Raw genomic sequence first — 15,376 nt, 5'->3', positions numbered from 1 at the left:
AACATATGTCTTTGATTGCAGATTATAGATTTCAGGTATTCCAAACCCTAACTAGCAAATAACTGCTAACTTGTAGTCAAGAATATATCATACCTTTAGCAACTTCCCGTCGATTCCTCAACGTATAATTTGGAATAGTCCAGCTCCTTTTGGCCAGATAACCACATATTAGTGCATAAGAACCTCAGACTCTTGTCATGCCTATATACATTACCTATGGTGTTAACATGCATTATACTCGCATCCATAGATCTTTATTGAAAACCCTCCAGGCAGGTTTGCTAAAAAGCAGAACAAGCCCTCTACTGTTATGTACGGAAGCTTTGAACTTGAAAATGGTGGTATTTTGACTTACTGGAAATGCTGCTCAGTGAGCATAGTTGGCCAGTGGTACATTTGATGCCTTTGACACATGAATACTGCATGCCATCTCCAAGTATTACTTACTAGGCATGTTAATTGTCTGAAAACTTGTAAAAATAAAAGAAAAAGTCATTAGAAATATTACTCCCGTGGTAATTTTGTCTTGGTTATTTTGATACCCTTTGGTATGTGGATTTTTTCGGCATCTGAAATCAGTACATGGGCCGAGTTGCAAAAAACTGATAGCGACATTGGAATCATTAACATATTCTCACTGATATTGGGAATGCTGTCTGTAAGTAGCGGACATTCTAGTGGCATATTAATGTCTTTGGCAATTCAAGGTATAATGGCTATGTTTTTTTTACTTGAAATTTATCCTATAGTCTCCGATATTGGAAATCATACCCGACGGACACCTTTATTCTACAATGTCGTTGCTATTTTGAAATCTGGACGTCTTGGGTCATTCAAGAGGACTGCTACAGATGATGTTGTCATGTGAGCACATTTTGTTTAGGGGTTCGTTAATGTCATTTGGTAATCTGGATGTCTTGGACATATAGATCTTCATATTTCAAAGAGGACAGAAAAGCAGAACAAGAGGCCCATAGACCGGAGCTCTGACAAAATTTATACTTTGCCTGCTGCTGTAATCTAACAGTTATACAAGAGGCCCATGGGCCTAAATGGCCATCTGACTCCAAAGACCTGTTGTAGTATACATTATCTGTAGCGAGTATAGTGGCTCTGTTGGTCATGGCGGCCATCTTGGATTTTGGATCAACCCAAATGATAACACTTGGTCAGGACCATCTCAGGATTATTTCTGGTAAGTTTGAGCTGAATCCCACTGGTGGAACTGAAGAAGTTTGAAATTGGTGTCATTCAGGAAAACTATGATTGCTTAATCATGTTACAAAATGGCTGTCGTGCAAATTTTTTTTTTTACAACATAACACAATAGAAGTTGTTTAAAAGATTTAAATACATTTTACCCCTGTGACCTTCATTTGAACAAACCTTGTAGCCCTTCATGCTACTATGCTACTGGCCCAATATCATGACCCTGGGCCTTTTGGTTATTGAGAAGTGAAAATGTTGATTGTTTACAATGGACAGCTCGGGGAAAAAAGACAGGTCACTTCAGACTTTTATATTATAGCCACATATCAGGATGTCTAGAAACAATTTACAAATTCATTCAAAAACAATGATAAAAAAAACCAACAAATGTGTCTCCAACAGTTTCAAATGCTTGTATTTACAGCACAACTTTGCAGTCTGTTAAGTTGCACAGCTATACTTTCATACACAATATTAAGACCTGATAATGTGAATTTCAATACATTTCTTGTCATACCCACAAACAATTCCATTTGCACACACTCAAACAAGTCCAGGTTTCTCACCACATCACAGAAAAGTACAAAAATATCTTACTGAGCATACACAAAATTACATCTTTCACAAACAAAACGTTGTAACCAGTCTATGTTCAAATCAACCTAGTGGCATGCATATACATTATGATTTGTACAGCTCTACTGTGACATGGCATGTTGGTCATCTCTTAAATTAAATTTACTGCCAACTTTGTTGGTTAATGTATATAAGGATTACATGATGATGTTTGTTGATGCAGCGTTCTAAGCACATGTACAGGTGGTTTGGTATATCATGTTGTGTAGACATTACTGCACCATAATACATTCTGATTGCATGGTTTCTTTAAAAACCAATCTCAACTATTAACAAATTAAATTTATTTTTTAACAAACTGCAAAAAATTTGCACCTTCAAAATAACTGATTTTACAGTATTTCATGTAGGTGAGAAAACTTCCACATGACACACAATCTAATGTCTTAATGGCACCATTTTGCATATTGAAATACGTGGTCTTCAAATAGAGGGTAAATTGCCTAGATCTGGTTACATTAAAAAGTAAAACATAGAACTTTATTCAGTATCAAACTGCTGTAGGGCTTTAATGCATATGATGTTACTGATATACATAACCTTTTCAGGCCAGAACTCTATATTCGATCAATTCTTTTAATGGACACTCACCTTTTTTATTATCATTAAAAACTTTTAACTGCGTTACTTTGATTAGATTAATAACATTTTGAGAATTTCATAACTTAATCAGCATCCACATACATCTACTTACCGAGGGTAGTACTAACACTCCCCATACCTAGTACATTGCTCTCAGTAACGCCATTACATTATAAATACATATTACACCATTTTTGAACAATTTTATTAATACCTAACCATTTCTTAACTATTTTATGAAATCCATTTATATGATAAAAGTGGCAGAACAAAAAGCTTGCTAAATAGATTAGTAAATCTTCCTCTAAATTTAGACCCAATTTCACCAATATATAAACAGTATTAACTTTTGGCTTCAGAGTACACCAGGGACACGAAAACCCAAACGAACAGCCTGGCAGATTGTGTGACATTGGGAATGCACCCTTATAAAATGTTCCCTGCTGGAAATGCTTTGATTGTCAAATAATAATCAGTGAGATTAGGTTCAGTGTATATGATAAGCACCACATACAAGATAAACAATGATTTTTATTGTCATGTCTGTTTACCTCTCCATTGATAAACAATAACAAAGGTAACCAATAACAATGACAGGTAATATATTGCACATAATCAACATTAAACAAAGAAAATCATTACAATGGATGAAGACCTTCCCAAAATGAAACCAGTTTTGAAAAGTAAAGATAAATGTCAGATTTTTAATATGAATATTACAAACAATCAACTAAGCCTATATGTAATCATTTGTATTATCTAAAACACACATCTGCCACTCAAGTTAAAATAAACCCTGTAAATACAACCAAACATCAGATGCTATTTCCTTGTGACACTCAAAAGTTTAAATCAACTCTTAAAATTTCTTTTACCGATGAATATAAAGAGATGCAAGTACTAGACTTGTCTTAAATGGACGAAACAAATGTACCATTCTAGAACATGCTAACTTGCCCAATAGCTACTATTAATGATAAACATTTCTGAATACATGTCAAAATTTCTGTTTTTCAATTAACATTAGATTACCTTTGGTGAGATGGTCAGGTTTGACATTCACTAGCCCCTGACAATTGTTCTAGTGGTTTGGTTTGGTTAATTTGGTTTAACATCCTATTAACAGCCAGGGTCATTTAAAGACCTCCCTGGTTCTGGAGGTGGAGTTGGAGTACCCTGAGAAACACCACTGGTCTACAGGCAACTGCCCCACGTAGGTTTTGAACTCAACCAAGAGGTGGTGGTCTAGTGGGATTTACTGAATGCTTAATCTCTCTAGGCTTCATATAAGGCATAATAATTGATTGTTATTTAAAAGAAATGTCATTTTACTTAGTGAACTGATCAGACTGCACCACTGTCCAATCTTCTATAAAAAATTAAAAAAGAAAATTAACAGACACCAAGCACCCATAGATCTGTATCAAACAAAGACTGGTACCAAAACATTTGTTTGATACCTTTATATTTTCAGGTCTACCATTCACTCCATCCATGCCAAATACTATCATCTTCATCCACATCTTTTACACCGGAATTTTCCACATGAATCAACCTATCTGGACTCTAAACACACGCGAGGTTACCGAAGGCTGCCAAGATTCATTGTGAATATTGTCTCTCCATCTGTGCCACACAGCAGTGTGTGTCCTGCCACATCTACAGTGTTTATAGGCAGTGATTTTTGATCAAGTAATGAGGTGATCTCAATTTTGTTTTTGGCAATGTCAGTGGCCAGCCAAGGATTAGAAAGACCAGCAGCAGCTGTGTTACCGCCATACTGGAACTGTCGTGGTGTTGATAAATTACCTCCCCCGGATCCTGCACCTGTGCAAAAAACAATTACTGCTTTTAACTAGAATACAATTTGGTGTTATTAATATGATTATTGTTTTACAGATATATAAAAAGAGATCCCAGGGGGATCTCAGTGCTCACCATTGAATGATCTTTAATGGTTCTATGTACGACTGGTCTATTCTCTACTTTTAACTTTTTTTCCTCTTAATAATCTGATAACAAGAATAGCCTTCATATGAAATCTAAGGAAGATCTACAAAGAACTTAGTAATGTGTAGTTTGAGAAATATCCCCCAGTGCTTTTCAAGAAACAGCAATAATAAACTTCAATTGTCAAAATCCAAGATGGCGCCTATTGGCCATTTTGATTTCTTGATCCGACTCCAGCTTGTTGGCCAATTTGATTTCTTGATCAGACTCCAAACTGAATTGGTACAACTAAGGACCAAATGGAACCTACATGTGACATTTCAATTACTTTCCTAGAAGTATCCGCTATCGATAACAAACTTCAGATGTCAAAATCCAAATGGCACCTGTTGGCCATTTTATTTTCCAAATCAAGCTCACAATTGAATAGACACAACTACGGACAAAGGGGAACCAATAAGTGAAGTTTGAGAAATATCCTTCTAGTACTTCCTAAGACATAGTGATAGCAATGGTTGTTTATGGACGGAAGACAGGCAGATGATGGATCATGGAAGTAAGGTGAGCCCACCATCATAAAAATAGTAAAAACTTAAGGCCCATGAGCCCCGAGTTCTAATATATTTTTAGTCAATTTGACCCCACCTATCAGCTCATTGGGGTCAGTCAGGGCCTTTATGGGCATACCATCAAGCTACTGTCCATTCCCATTATTTCCGATGGCAGCCCATGGGCCTTAACGGTCACCGGAGTATTGAAATATTTAGGTTAATTTAACTGCCCGTTTTTTGTCCCACCCATCAGCCCAAGGGGTCAGTCAAGGCCAACATCTGCATACCATCAAGCTGTTATCTAATGCTGATAATGTTAACAATAGAAATCAAACAAATGATAGTCAAAATTGTGATTTCGCTATATAAACTGTAACAAAGTTTAGTCCCCAATGGCAAATGCGAGACCCTAGGGTAAACCAATTTCACAATTTTGGTAAAGGACCTTAAGATCCTTCCATCTATGAAGAGTGTTTGATTCCGACATATCTGAGAGTAGAGAAGAAGATGTTTGAAGTTTTAGTCAATTTCGGGGAAAGGACCATATAATTCACAATTTTTATTGAGCTTAAGCCATAGAAGCTTCCCGCCAAATTCCATTGAATTTGGTTCAGTGACTTTGGAGAAGTCGTCAAAAATGTAAATTGTTTACAGACGCACGACGGACAAAAGGCGATTAGAATAGGTCACCAGAGACCACTTCGTCTCAGGTGACCTAAAAATGTGAAATTGTTAAAAAGATGACAGATGAAGACAGATAAAAAAAAATTGAGGTGACCTCATAAACATTGCTGAACTGAGTGACTCTCTTATATCATGAGGAAACCAGGCTTTTCTGAAAACAGATAGGTGAGTTACAAGTGACCTGGCAAGGCAGATACAACATACCTGTACCTGTTATCTGGTTGATGCCTGCCACCATGCCAATAGGTGTAGCATTGACCTGTGAGCCATCCCAGTGCCACACACAGCCATCCTCGGAACAGGTGAATAAGTGGTCGGGTGCAGATGGGTGGAACCTCACCTCCCACACTAAAACAAGTGTACATATTATTATTATCTTTTTATATTTTAAACACGAAAAAAGGTACAATTTCAATCATGAACTGCAAACTTTAATAACTCAAATCATAGAGATGTCTGTTGGCAAACATATAAATGCCTACTAACACAGGTACTTCTCAGTATGTAGTCTTGAACTTTACACCAGTTACCAAGATCCAAGATTAATAAATCAAAGGATCTGTATTGCATAATAAATAAAGTATCCTATTCCAAAAGTATGCAGGAAGAAACTTTGTCATTTTTAATTCTGCTGGTCTTGCAACATATTGCTTGGTTTAGGGAGAAATCAAATGTCTTTAATTACTTGTGGCATATGATGATAAAATATTAGGACTCAGGAGACAATCCTTTTTCCATACAAGATTTCCTTTGGCCTGCAAATATTTTATGAGAGTGGGAACTTGACTTCAATTGATGGAAATTTTTAGGATGCCACACCCAAGATTATTCCCCCATAGAGTTAATTGCATCAAATGGAAAGAATTTGAAAATGATAATTCAAAAGGTTTTATTTTGAAATCAGTTGAGTATATGCATGAGAAAAAGATTCTATTACCAGTATGTGTTCAAAAGCAATTCATTTCAGTTCTGGACAGATATACTGTAACACCCTACTGACTTTGACAAGAAACAAGATTTACTTTAAGAATATCAGCCTTCAATGGAGATAAATAACTGATCATGAACACATACATATAACAGATTCTACTAGTCTCACTTTAAAAGGGTTGATAAAGGGGGATGTTATACATATACTGAGGTAACTTCTATAATTCATAATAGGAAAACCAACATTCTCACCACGAGAGAAATAGGGAATATGGCATACATTCAAATGCAATGTTCTGCTCTTCATATTGAATATCAACTCTTCATATAGAATATATACAAATGGTCGGTCATAACACAAGAATTCTGCAGAAAAGAATTCTTTATCAAGTATAAGAAGGCATCATAACAAATACAGCTGCCAGCATGGCTTTTATTTTATTGCTGACTTTTTGATAGATGGACTTCAGTTTTAAGCCAGCATTCTTATGTCAATCAAAACATTGATTTGGTAACAAAGACTGCTTATTTGGTGGTCTGTTTAACTTTCTAAATAATTAATGCTACAAATACTGCCTGCTTGAACTTTTAGCATACCAAATAAGGTCTGTTTAACTTTCTAAATAATTAATGCTACAAATACTGCCTGCTTGAACTTTTAGCATACATGTAAAAAGCTATGATAATCATTATAACAAGTCTTGCATGATCAATTTCGCACAAATGACTCCATATTATTCAGATTTATATTTGTAAGTATATTGCTTAGAGATTAACAAGTGTGTTTGGTCACCCCCATAAATAGAATTGAATTGAATGGTTCTCTTTCTGCTGAGAATGTTATACGCAAATCACCAGCCCCTCAATAGTATGGCAATAATTTTCACAAGCCCAAAGCTGAACATTTGGTAGCTCCTGATGTCGGGCTAGTGGATTTTTATAACTTTGGCAGTTTTAACATTTTCCAAATGAATTATTCATTGAAATGGGACCATGTTGAATTTCATATCTAGCATAAAATCATGAGAAGGCAACTAATTGGTTCTTCTTATTTACAGAAGAAGAAAACCAAGAGAAAGATGTCTACCTTTCCATGGTATTGTTTCATTATTTAGGTTAAAACTACCTAGATAACAATGTACTTGTGTGGTAAGTATCAGTATGGTATATTTATACCTGTCCCAGAGTGTGCCTCCATCAATGAGACTGGGAACTTGTCGTGTCTCAGGTCCCACATTCCCAGCACACCATCCTGTCCACCTGTTGCAACTATGTGAGCCTGACTTGGGTGTTTGTCTATACACTGGAGAGGAGTTAACTCCCCTGTTCTGTAATCGAGATGAAAGTCAAATACAACAATGTGATAAGGTATGAGTGAACCAGTTTTGTTAATCTGTTTTACTGTTTAGCTTGTTTACATTACTTTTCAAGATATCGCTCCACTTTTCCCTATGTTCCATACAACATATTTAGTGTTTATCTTTCCACATTTAAAAAGAATAAAACTTGAAAGTAATAAACATAAGAAAAGTATTGTCAGCATTACCAATGTAATCTGTGGTTATATATAATTAGTTTTACAGATCAACACACACAGGCCATACAAACTAACACAATAAGCATAGGAAGATTTGTAATCTGCTATGTTTGGATAGACATGTTATGAAAGCCAACCAAAGTCAGATCAGAGTACATATGCTTGGAAATACTTTTCTCAAGTTTTCTTCAAAACTAATAGGCTTCAAAACTCAACGACAAACTTGTTGGCTCAAAAAGTTATTATCTATTAAGAAATTTACAGGGTTACCCCGTCTACAGAAGCCACCAACACTTATACAGGCTAGGAAATGTCATCCCAATATTTTACCCTTTTACCCTCTGCCTTCCATAGTTGGACTAGAGATTTAGTTCTGCCATCATTTTATAACTGGCTTATTTCTTGATTTGATACATGTTATCTCAAAATAAAGTATACCTATAGCTATATATTCAAATGAAAACGAATTCCACGGGTGAAACATTTACCCTAGTATGTTTGGACCCAAGGGGATCCTCGTGTACACTCTTGTTTTTGCATGCTATCTAAGTTATCTGGAGTTCAAACTTAATTAAATAGACAGACATTTTCGTGCATCAAAAAATACATCTCAGGTGATCATATTTTTACAACAATTATCAGGCAAGTCCTATCAGGGCTATTCCAGTAAAGCACCCCAGGACTTCAGGTTTTGTAGAGGAGTACCATCGATAGAATTCATTTAACAAAAGAACTTACAGGAAGGAAATCCAACAGTGATTTATTTTGGAGTCCCGGGGTCAGGTAGATATTTTAATCGAACCTAGAATATTTTGTGGGAAAAAAAATTAAAGACCTCTCAAATTGTATCATTTTTACTTACACAGAAAGAGTTTGTGTTGGTTCATCAGAATTTGTCCTTAGATCAAATATCTTCAGTTGTCCTGTAGAATTGACTGTGATGAATTCTGTCTGCTTCAGGAAGGTAATACTATTTACAGTGCTGCTATCTGCTTTATCTGCAAGTATCACATCAGACAAGTAAAAGTTTGTCCTGTCAAATTAACTCCTGATTTATAAAGTAAAAGGTATCATTACCAAGTTAAATACCTTCATAACAAAGACTAGCTTATCGGGAGCATCATACCTGGTATTTTCTATCTAATTACCCTGGTAATTTGTCATTTAAGCTTCTAGTCACGATAAGTCATACAGTCACATTTATAAATTGGGAAAACAGATACAGTGTGAGAGAGACTAACACACAGGTAGATAAGAAATTCAAAGATCCTAGGTATAGCATTTATCTATGCCTATTGGGTATGGTCAATAGGTTTTTGTGGGTGGCTGACGAAGCATTTATTTCAAATGTGTGCATGGGTTAAAAATACTGAATAATTACTTTTTAAAAAGTATTTTGTTTTCAGTAACAAATATAAGTTGGCCATTTCATATTATGTAAGGAAATTAAGAAATAAAACAGGAAACTGACATGCATTTTTCTTCCCAGTTGGCTATTAAAAATGAAGTAGTGTGCTTGGTCCAGGGGAGGTAATTCAAAGAACTAGAAACTGTCTCTGACATAAAATGCCGCCGCTGCTACTTGTCCACCAACCCTCAAACAGTTTGGTGAAGATCACATCAGCAGTTCCCTATATAAGCTAGGTACAATGCATCTGCATGGGAGGGGATGGGACAGGACGGGCATAGATAACACTATATGACCCCTCATTTCAAGGCGGCAGTGAAAATTCAAAGATACCGGTGTGGCAAAAATGTCCTATGGTGGAACATTCAATTTGTCTCCTGTCAGGTGCTACTGACAAATAATTTTAACAGAGGGACCTAAAAAAAAACACAATATGATTTTATAATCACCGGACCTTTCAATGCCATATGTCAGGGAGCAATATGGACAGTCTTGGAGTAGATTTGCAAATACATGTACGGAAGTTTGCCAAGTTTTCATAGTTTGTGTTTTGGATGTAAAATTCATTGTGAATAACATAACAGGTTAAAGAATTGTTCTTGAAGCAGATTGTGTGTAAAGTGTCAGTTTAAACAAGCATGCTGTGTATTGCATGTCCCCTACAGCCCTCCTCTAAACAAGAGGCCCATTGGCCTTAACGGTCACCTGATTTTTTTTTTTAAATATTTCAGTAAATTTGATTGACACTTTTTGGCTTGACCCATCAGTCTAAGGGATCAGTCAGGGCCAATATGCGCATACCATTAAGTTTATGCAACTTGACTTTGTCTCAGGTGACCTAAAAAAAGTAGGTGTCCTTGACCCAAAACACTGAAACCTGAATTTGACCTGTGAAAAATGCAGAAAACAGAGTGAACGGACAGACGGAAGGTGAGGAAACCTATAGTCTGCCCTGTTTCACAGATACTGGACTATCAAAAAGTGCTTTTAACCGATTAAATAAGGTTGGATACCATCTCCTACCAGACATTAAACTATTATTTTTCAAATAAATTAAGGCATTTTGAAAATCTGATCTAATTTGAATTACACAAACTTACTGTATTTGAATTAAACCTAGTTTAAATTCAATGGCAATTAATTAATACTCAATTCAGTGTGTGTTTTTTCTCTTGTGGTTGACTGGTTGCTATGTTGTTGGTGCTCCAACTGACTGAGCTATTGCAGTCCCTTAACTTACAATAAGACACTTATTCCTGTACCCATACAAGACGCTGTTTCTCATCAGCCCACCATGCTAGGTAAGTACATATAGGCTCTTGTAATTTGATTGTAAGTACATATATGTTTAATCATACAAAAGGATAATAACTTTTTGCTATCCTGAAACTTAGTCTTTGTTTCAATTTTGTTTAAAGCCCCTCTATGTTTTTACAACATAAAAATTATGACAGAATGATAAGAGTATATATACTGTAATGATGATATAATGTGAGAATTAATACTGTAGTTTTTCATAATTGCAGTCAAAACGAGGAAACTACCCACTGATTATGTGGAATCTCCAATGAGGTGCTCCACTCTCTATTTAAATGAGCTGCAGAAAATATGACATACATGCATGTGCAAACTAGTTTGCTTTGAAGAACATGGGCTGGCAATCAATTATGAATACCACACATCTATAGCCCGAAGTCAATCAGACATACTTGTAAGGCAAAGAAAAAGAAGTGGGCAAAATTAAATTATCATGAATTTGCAGTCAATGCGAGTCTTTTTGACAAAAAATAAGATTAACGTGAAAATTCCCCATGAATTGGCAGTGGAACTTCTTGGCATTTGATAAACCAACCAATGCTTTTCGGTTTATTATCAGGGGATGTAGCTTGATGTGCGTAGGTTTGCTTCTTGGTCTTTCTATGTTTATTACACAATTTACTTATGAAATGTTTACTTTACTGGGATAGAATACAGAATTTGACCTTCAAGTCATTATTGGTAATATAGGATGTTGGGGTCATTGTACCACTATGTCTGTCTATATCACATACCTATAACTCTATTGGGTGTTTTGTGTCCCACTTGTATTATATTGACACGTCCATCCTCTCCCGACGACACAATCACATCATCACGGATGGCCAAACATGTACAAGGACAAAGCTGTCCATAGTGATTATGAACTTTTTCCCATTGTTGAGACACTCCTAGGGTCTGAAAATAAACACATCTGTCAAACACATAGCTTTTTGTTTGGTCTTTTAATATGAGTACCAGTCAAGCAAACCAAATATAATTTTTCCCAATAACAGTATTTCAATAGCAGGTTATAGGAAGTTTCAATTAAAAAGTTTAAATTTTAAAGACATTTACTTTGTAGAAACATTAGAAACTCTTGTTAATCTTGAGATTAAAATTATCTTTAAGCATTTAAAGTTCTATCTTATCTATTTTATTTAACTATTCCAGGGAAGTTTTGCTGTATGACGCTATTTCATGAATATTCAGATTTGACAATAACCATGTATACTTATATTAGTTCTTTGACATTTCGGACACCTTTTGGTCAATACAGCATCAAAATATCACTTTCCTATCCAGCAAACTCCTATAGAAATTGTCACTTAGTGTCCTGTGTAGGTTGAAAATGTTTCTGAAATAGTATAAACTGTTCATTTGAACATGTTGTCATGAAGGACTACTTACCTGTGAGTTAGTATGGTGTTTATAAATAGTAATGGTTCCAGTTGAAGAAGATGCAACAATATGTTCTTGATCCATGTACTGGAAACAAAAGATCAAACCAAATATTCATAAACTTTCTGTGGACTATATAACATTTACGATCTACATAAAACCAATCAAAGTGATTTTCATGCGACAATGTGCTTTGCTAACCTGATTTAACTGTCTTTTTGACCGTTTATCTTAAATCAATTTTCAAAACTAAAATTTCTCCTAATTGCATCAAAATTTTTATTTTTCATCATTGTAAATTACAACATAGTTTCTAAAGCATAAATACTTTCAAACAAACAATAAAAACAGGACTTCTTAATTAATGCACCAAACAAACAATAAAAACAGGACTTCTTAATTAATGCACAAGTGTACGCATGTCTGCTTCTGGTAAGTATTTATAGAAAAAAATATTTGCCCCTACTCCTACTATATCAACAAAGTGTAACATTCAAAAAGTTGGAAGTTATGGATCAAAATTGACTATTTTCATCACTAGCAAATCAGTGCAAGTGCCTAAAATTTTCACCAGCAAAATAAAATATTTATCTAGCAAACTTTATAGCAGTAGTGTTTTGATTAATAAGTAGAGAAAATACAGGAATCACGACCACTTATAGAAAAGATTTCATTCGTCATAAAATCACAATTTCTAATGTTTGGCATGCATTTTCCACTCATATTTTCACTATTTAAGCTTGTGCATCATGTATATGAACAGATTATAGAGGAAAACATACCAGCAAAAATGTATGAGTAGACAAAATCTTTACTTGCATTTTCCTGCAATTTAACTGGCATTTTGCTATTTATAAAGAGTTAATTTCAAGCCCTGGAAGTGGGGATGAGCTTCAATTCAATAAATATTTGCTTGGATGACAGCAAAAAAGCAACATCTCTTTCACTGCATCAAGACAAATATCCTACCATAGCATTAGTAAGCTACTGACCTCTAAACCGGTGACATCTCCTCTATGTGGGGCCTCACACAGGATCACTGGATCACTCTCCACATAGCCTGTCCCTCCTCCATCATCCATCTCCCCACTCTGTGCCGTCTGTCTCTCAACCTTCCACAGACATACCTTATTTTGCTGCATGGAGATAAAAAAAACAACAATTAAAATGAAAGTTCAAAGTATCATTACTTACAATACTACATATATGTCAGTCATGATTAAATTAGGGTTAGTTTGATCAGAACTAAATTACAAGGTTCACAGATAAAATATCGTCAACAGTTTAAATCAAAGGTGAATGCTGACCAATCTTTTCTTTCCTTTTGATCAGTCTCAAAAATTAAAAAATGAACCTTTAGATGCTATCCGACAAAAAGTATCCTGTCACACTGCTCACGAAAGTTTAAAACTACAGAGACCACTCACATATAATATTATGGCTGATGGCTACTTCACCAGGTAAATGTTACACGGGTCCAAATTTCAGTTAGAACCATTAATTCTGATCACATGACATGACAAGATCAATTATTTTTCACAAGACAGCAAACATTTTAAGGCAGATTATTTTGTTGGAATTTCATTTCTCATCTTTGGACCATGCACATATTATACACAAACGTCCATACTGCTGTAATTCAGTCCAGAAATTCTGTTTAACAAAGTGAAACATGATTTTCATGATGAAAGTTATGTCTCCATATACAACTTTCTGTTTTTGTATTGTTTAACGTCCTATCAACAGCTATGGTCATTTAACTGGACGGCCTCCACTGTGTGCCAAGATGCATATATATATATATATATGTGTGCAGTGCATAACTTTCTGTTCAGGGAAAAAGCTATATACATGCATATATGTACCACCATCAATTCTGAATTAGGCCTAAAAAAAAAAGCTTTTTTTTTCGGTAACCTGACCCTGTAGTTTTTATTGACTAAAATACATGCGATTCAAGCGTCTTTAATTACTTAGATCATGTAAAACAATCATCGGGGGAAGCGATCTAAATATAAAATGTACATTTATATGTTACATTATGCATTATATAACATCATATTCAGTAATCAAATTTAAGATACAAAAAAAGAAGTCAAATACAATAAAAAGTATTAACAACCTACCTACCATGGGTTTTTTTGCACGTTAGTGGAAATACAGTTTTTTTGGGGGGGGGGCCTTATATGACAACACACACATCAGACCATTTATCTCTTACTCAATGATCAGAAGAATTCTATGAATGAAACTGGTGTCTGGGTGAATGAAGTTAGCTGCATCATGGCGGTCATCTTAAATGTCCTGCTATATCAGGGGTGTGCTCTTGCCTCCTACCAGACTTCTGTCAGTCGAAATGTCTGGTGTTGTGGACAAAAGAAACTACTAGACTAGACCTGATTATCTAAAATAAAATCATTTTCGAGACGATACACATTCTTGCTTTGGGACATCGTCTCCGGCAAATTTCACTGAAACCAACCTTTGAAAGTCTAACATAACATAGTTCATATAAAAATGAACGAATTTATATACAAATGGGGAAATCAAGATCCTGTTCATTTTTAGCATTTTTATGTCAAAGTATCTACATTTAAATACATATATCTTAACAAAAAAGAGACTGTTGTTTTATTCGATCGGATTTTAACTGTTCTTAAAGATTATTATCTCCATATTACTTAGATATAAGGATAATTCATAATACAATGTAGCACGTGAGGAAGACCAGAAAACGAAAGAAGCCTTGTCGGCAGACCGGTTTCAAGACTGTCAACAAAATGTACATGTCGGCTAGGAATATGGAATTACTAGCATGCTAGTTTAATATTCGTACTTCATCGTCCCAACTTCCGCTTGCAAAAACATCTGATTCCTGAAGAGACTGTTTTTGCTGCTGTCTCCATCGTATTTTGTTGATTTTGTGAGACACGAATGTTGCCCTCGTGTCCGCCATTTTGAATCTTTGCACATGGCGGGAACATCCGGGCATGCAACAGAAGTCTGATATGGGAGATAACTACAACTAAAGTTTTCAAGAGTCGTATTTGACAGTAAAGTTTATATTATAGTGTATATATATTACAGAAGACGAGAAGTGAATTATTAAACTGCAACTTGTGTTGTACCTCATCTAAAATATATTATGATTAAGATCAGAAGATTATTTCAATGATAATCTAAGGCTAACAG

The 15,376-nt window shown here is 35.2% G+C and overlaps 1 protein-coding gene across 2 annotated transcripts; it reads right to left on the bottom strand.

The window, feature by feature from the left end:
• Nucleotides 1–1,601: 1,601 nt before the first annotated feature.
• On the bottom strand, nt 1,602–15,160 carry LOC117327738 (nucleoporin Nup43-like). Of its 2 annotated transcripts, none has more exons than XM_033884861.1 (8): nt 15,021–15,160; nt 13,177–13,320; nt 12,194–12,271; nt 11,539–11,701; nt 8,942–9,077; nt 7,719–7,870; nt 5,817–5,960; nt 1,602–4,254 (listed from the first exon to the last, which is right to left on the bottom strand). In XM_033884861.1, exons 1-8 carry the CDS (start codon nt 15,138–15,140, stop codon nt 4,010–4,012), a joined length of 1,182 nt encoding a protein of 393 aa, XP_033740752.1. In that variant the 5' UTR covers nt 15,141–15,160; the 3' UTR covers nt 1,602–4,009. The 2 variants fall into 2 exon arrangements, with proteins under 2 accessions (XP_033740752.1, XP_033740754.1); XM_033884863.1 differs by having other exon boundaries at nt 5,823–5,960.
• Nucleotides 15,161–15,376: the final 216 nt, after the last annotated feature.

The sequence above is a fragment of the Pecten maximus genome, chromosome 5 (assembly GCF_902652985.1).
Source record: "Pecten maximus chromosome 5, xPecMax1.1, whole genome shotgun sequence".
NCBI lineage: Eukaryota > Metazoa > Mollusca > Bivalvia > Pectinida > Pectinidae > Pecten > Pecten maximus.
The sequence above is the reverse complement of the archived record's forward strand: the minus strand, read 5'-3'. Positions and strand labels throughout refer to the sequence as shown.

Excerpts from the sequence above, each read along its gene's own strand:
- LOC117327738 (XM_033884861.1), bottom strand. The coding sequence starts at position 15,140 with ATGGCGGACACGAGGGCAACATTCGTGTCTCACAAAATCAACAAAATA. Across the intron at positions 13,321-15,020 it reads GCGGAAGTTGGGACGATGAA|CAAAATAAGGTATGTCTGTG; the intron begins GTACGAATATTA and ends ATCTCCATGCAG. Across the intron at positions 11,702-12,193 it reads AACACCATACTAACTCACAG|ACCCTAGGAGTGTCTCAACA; the intron begins GTAAGTAGTCCT and ends GTTTATTTTCAG.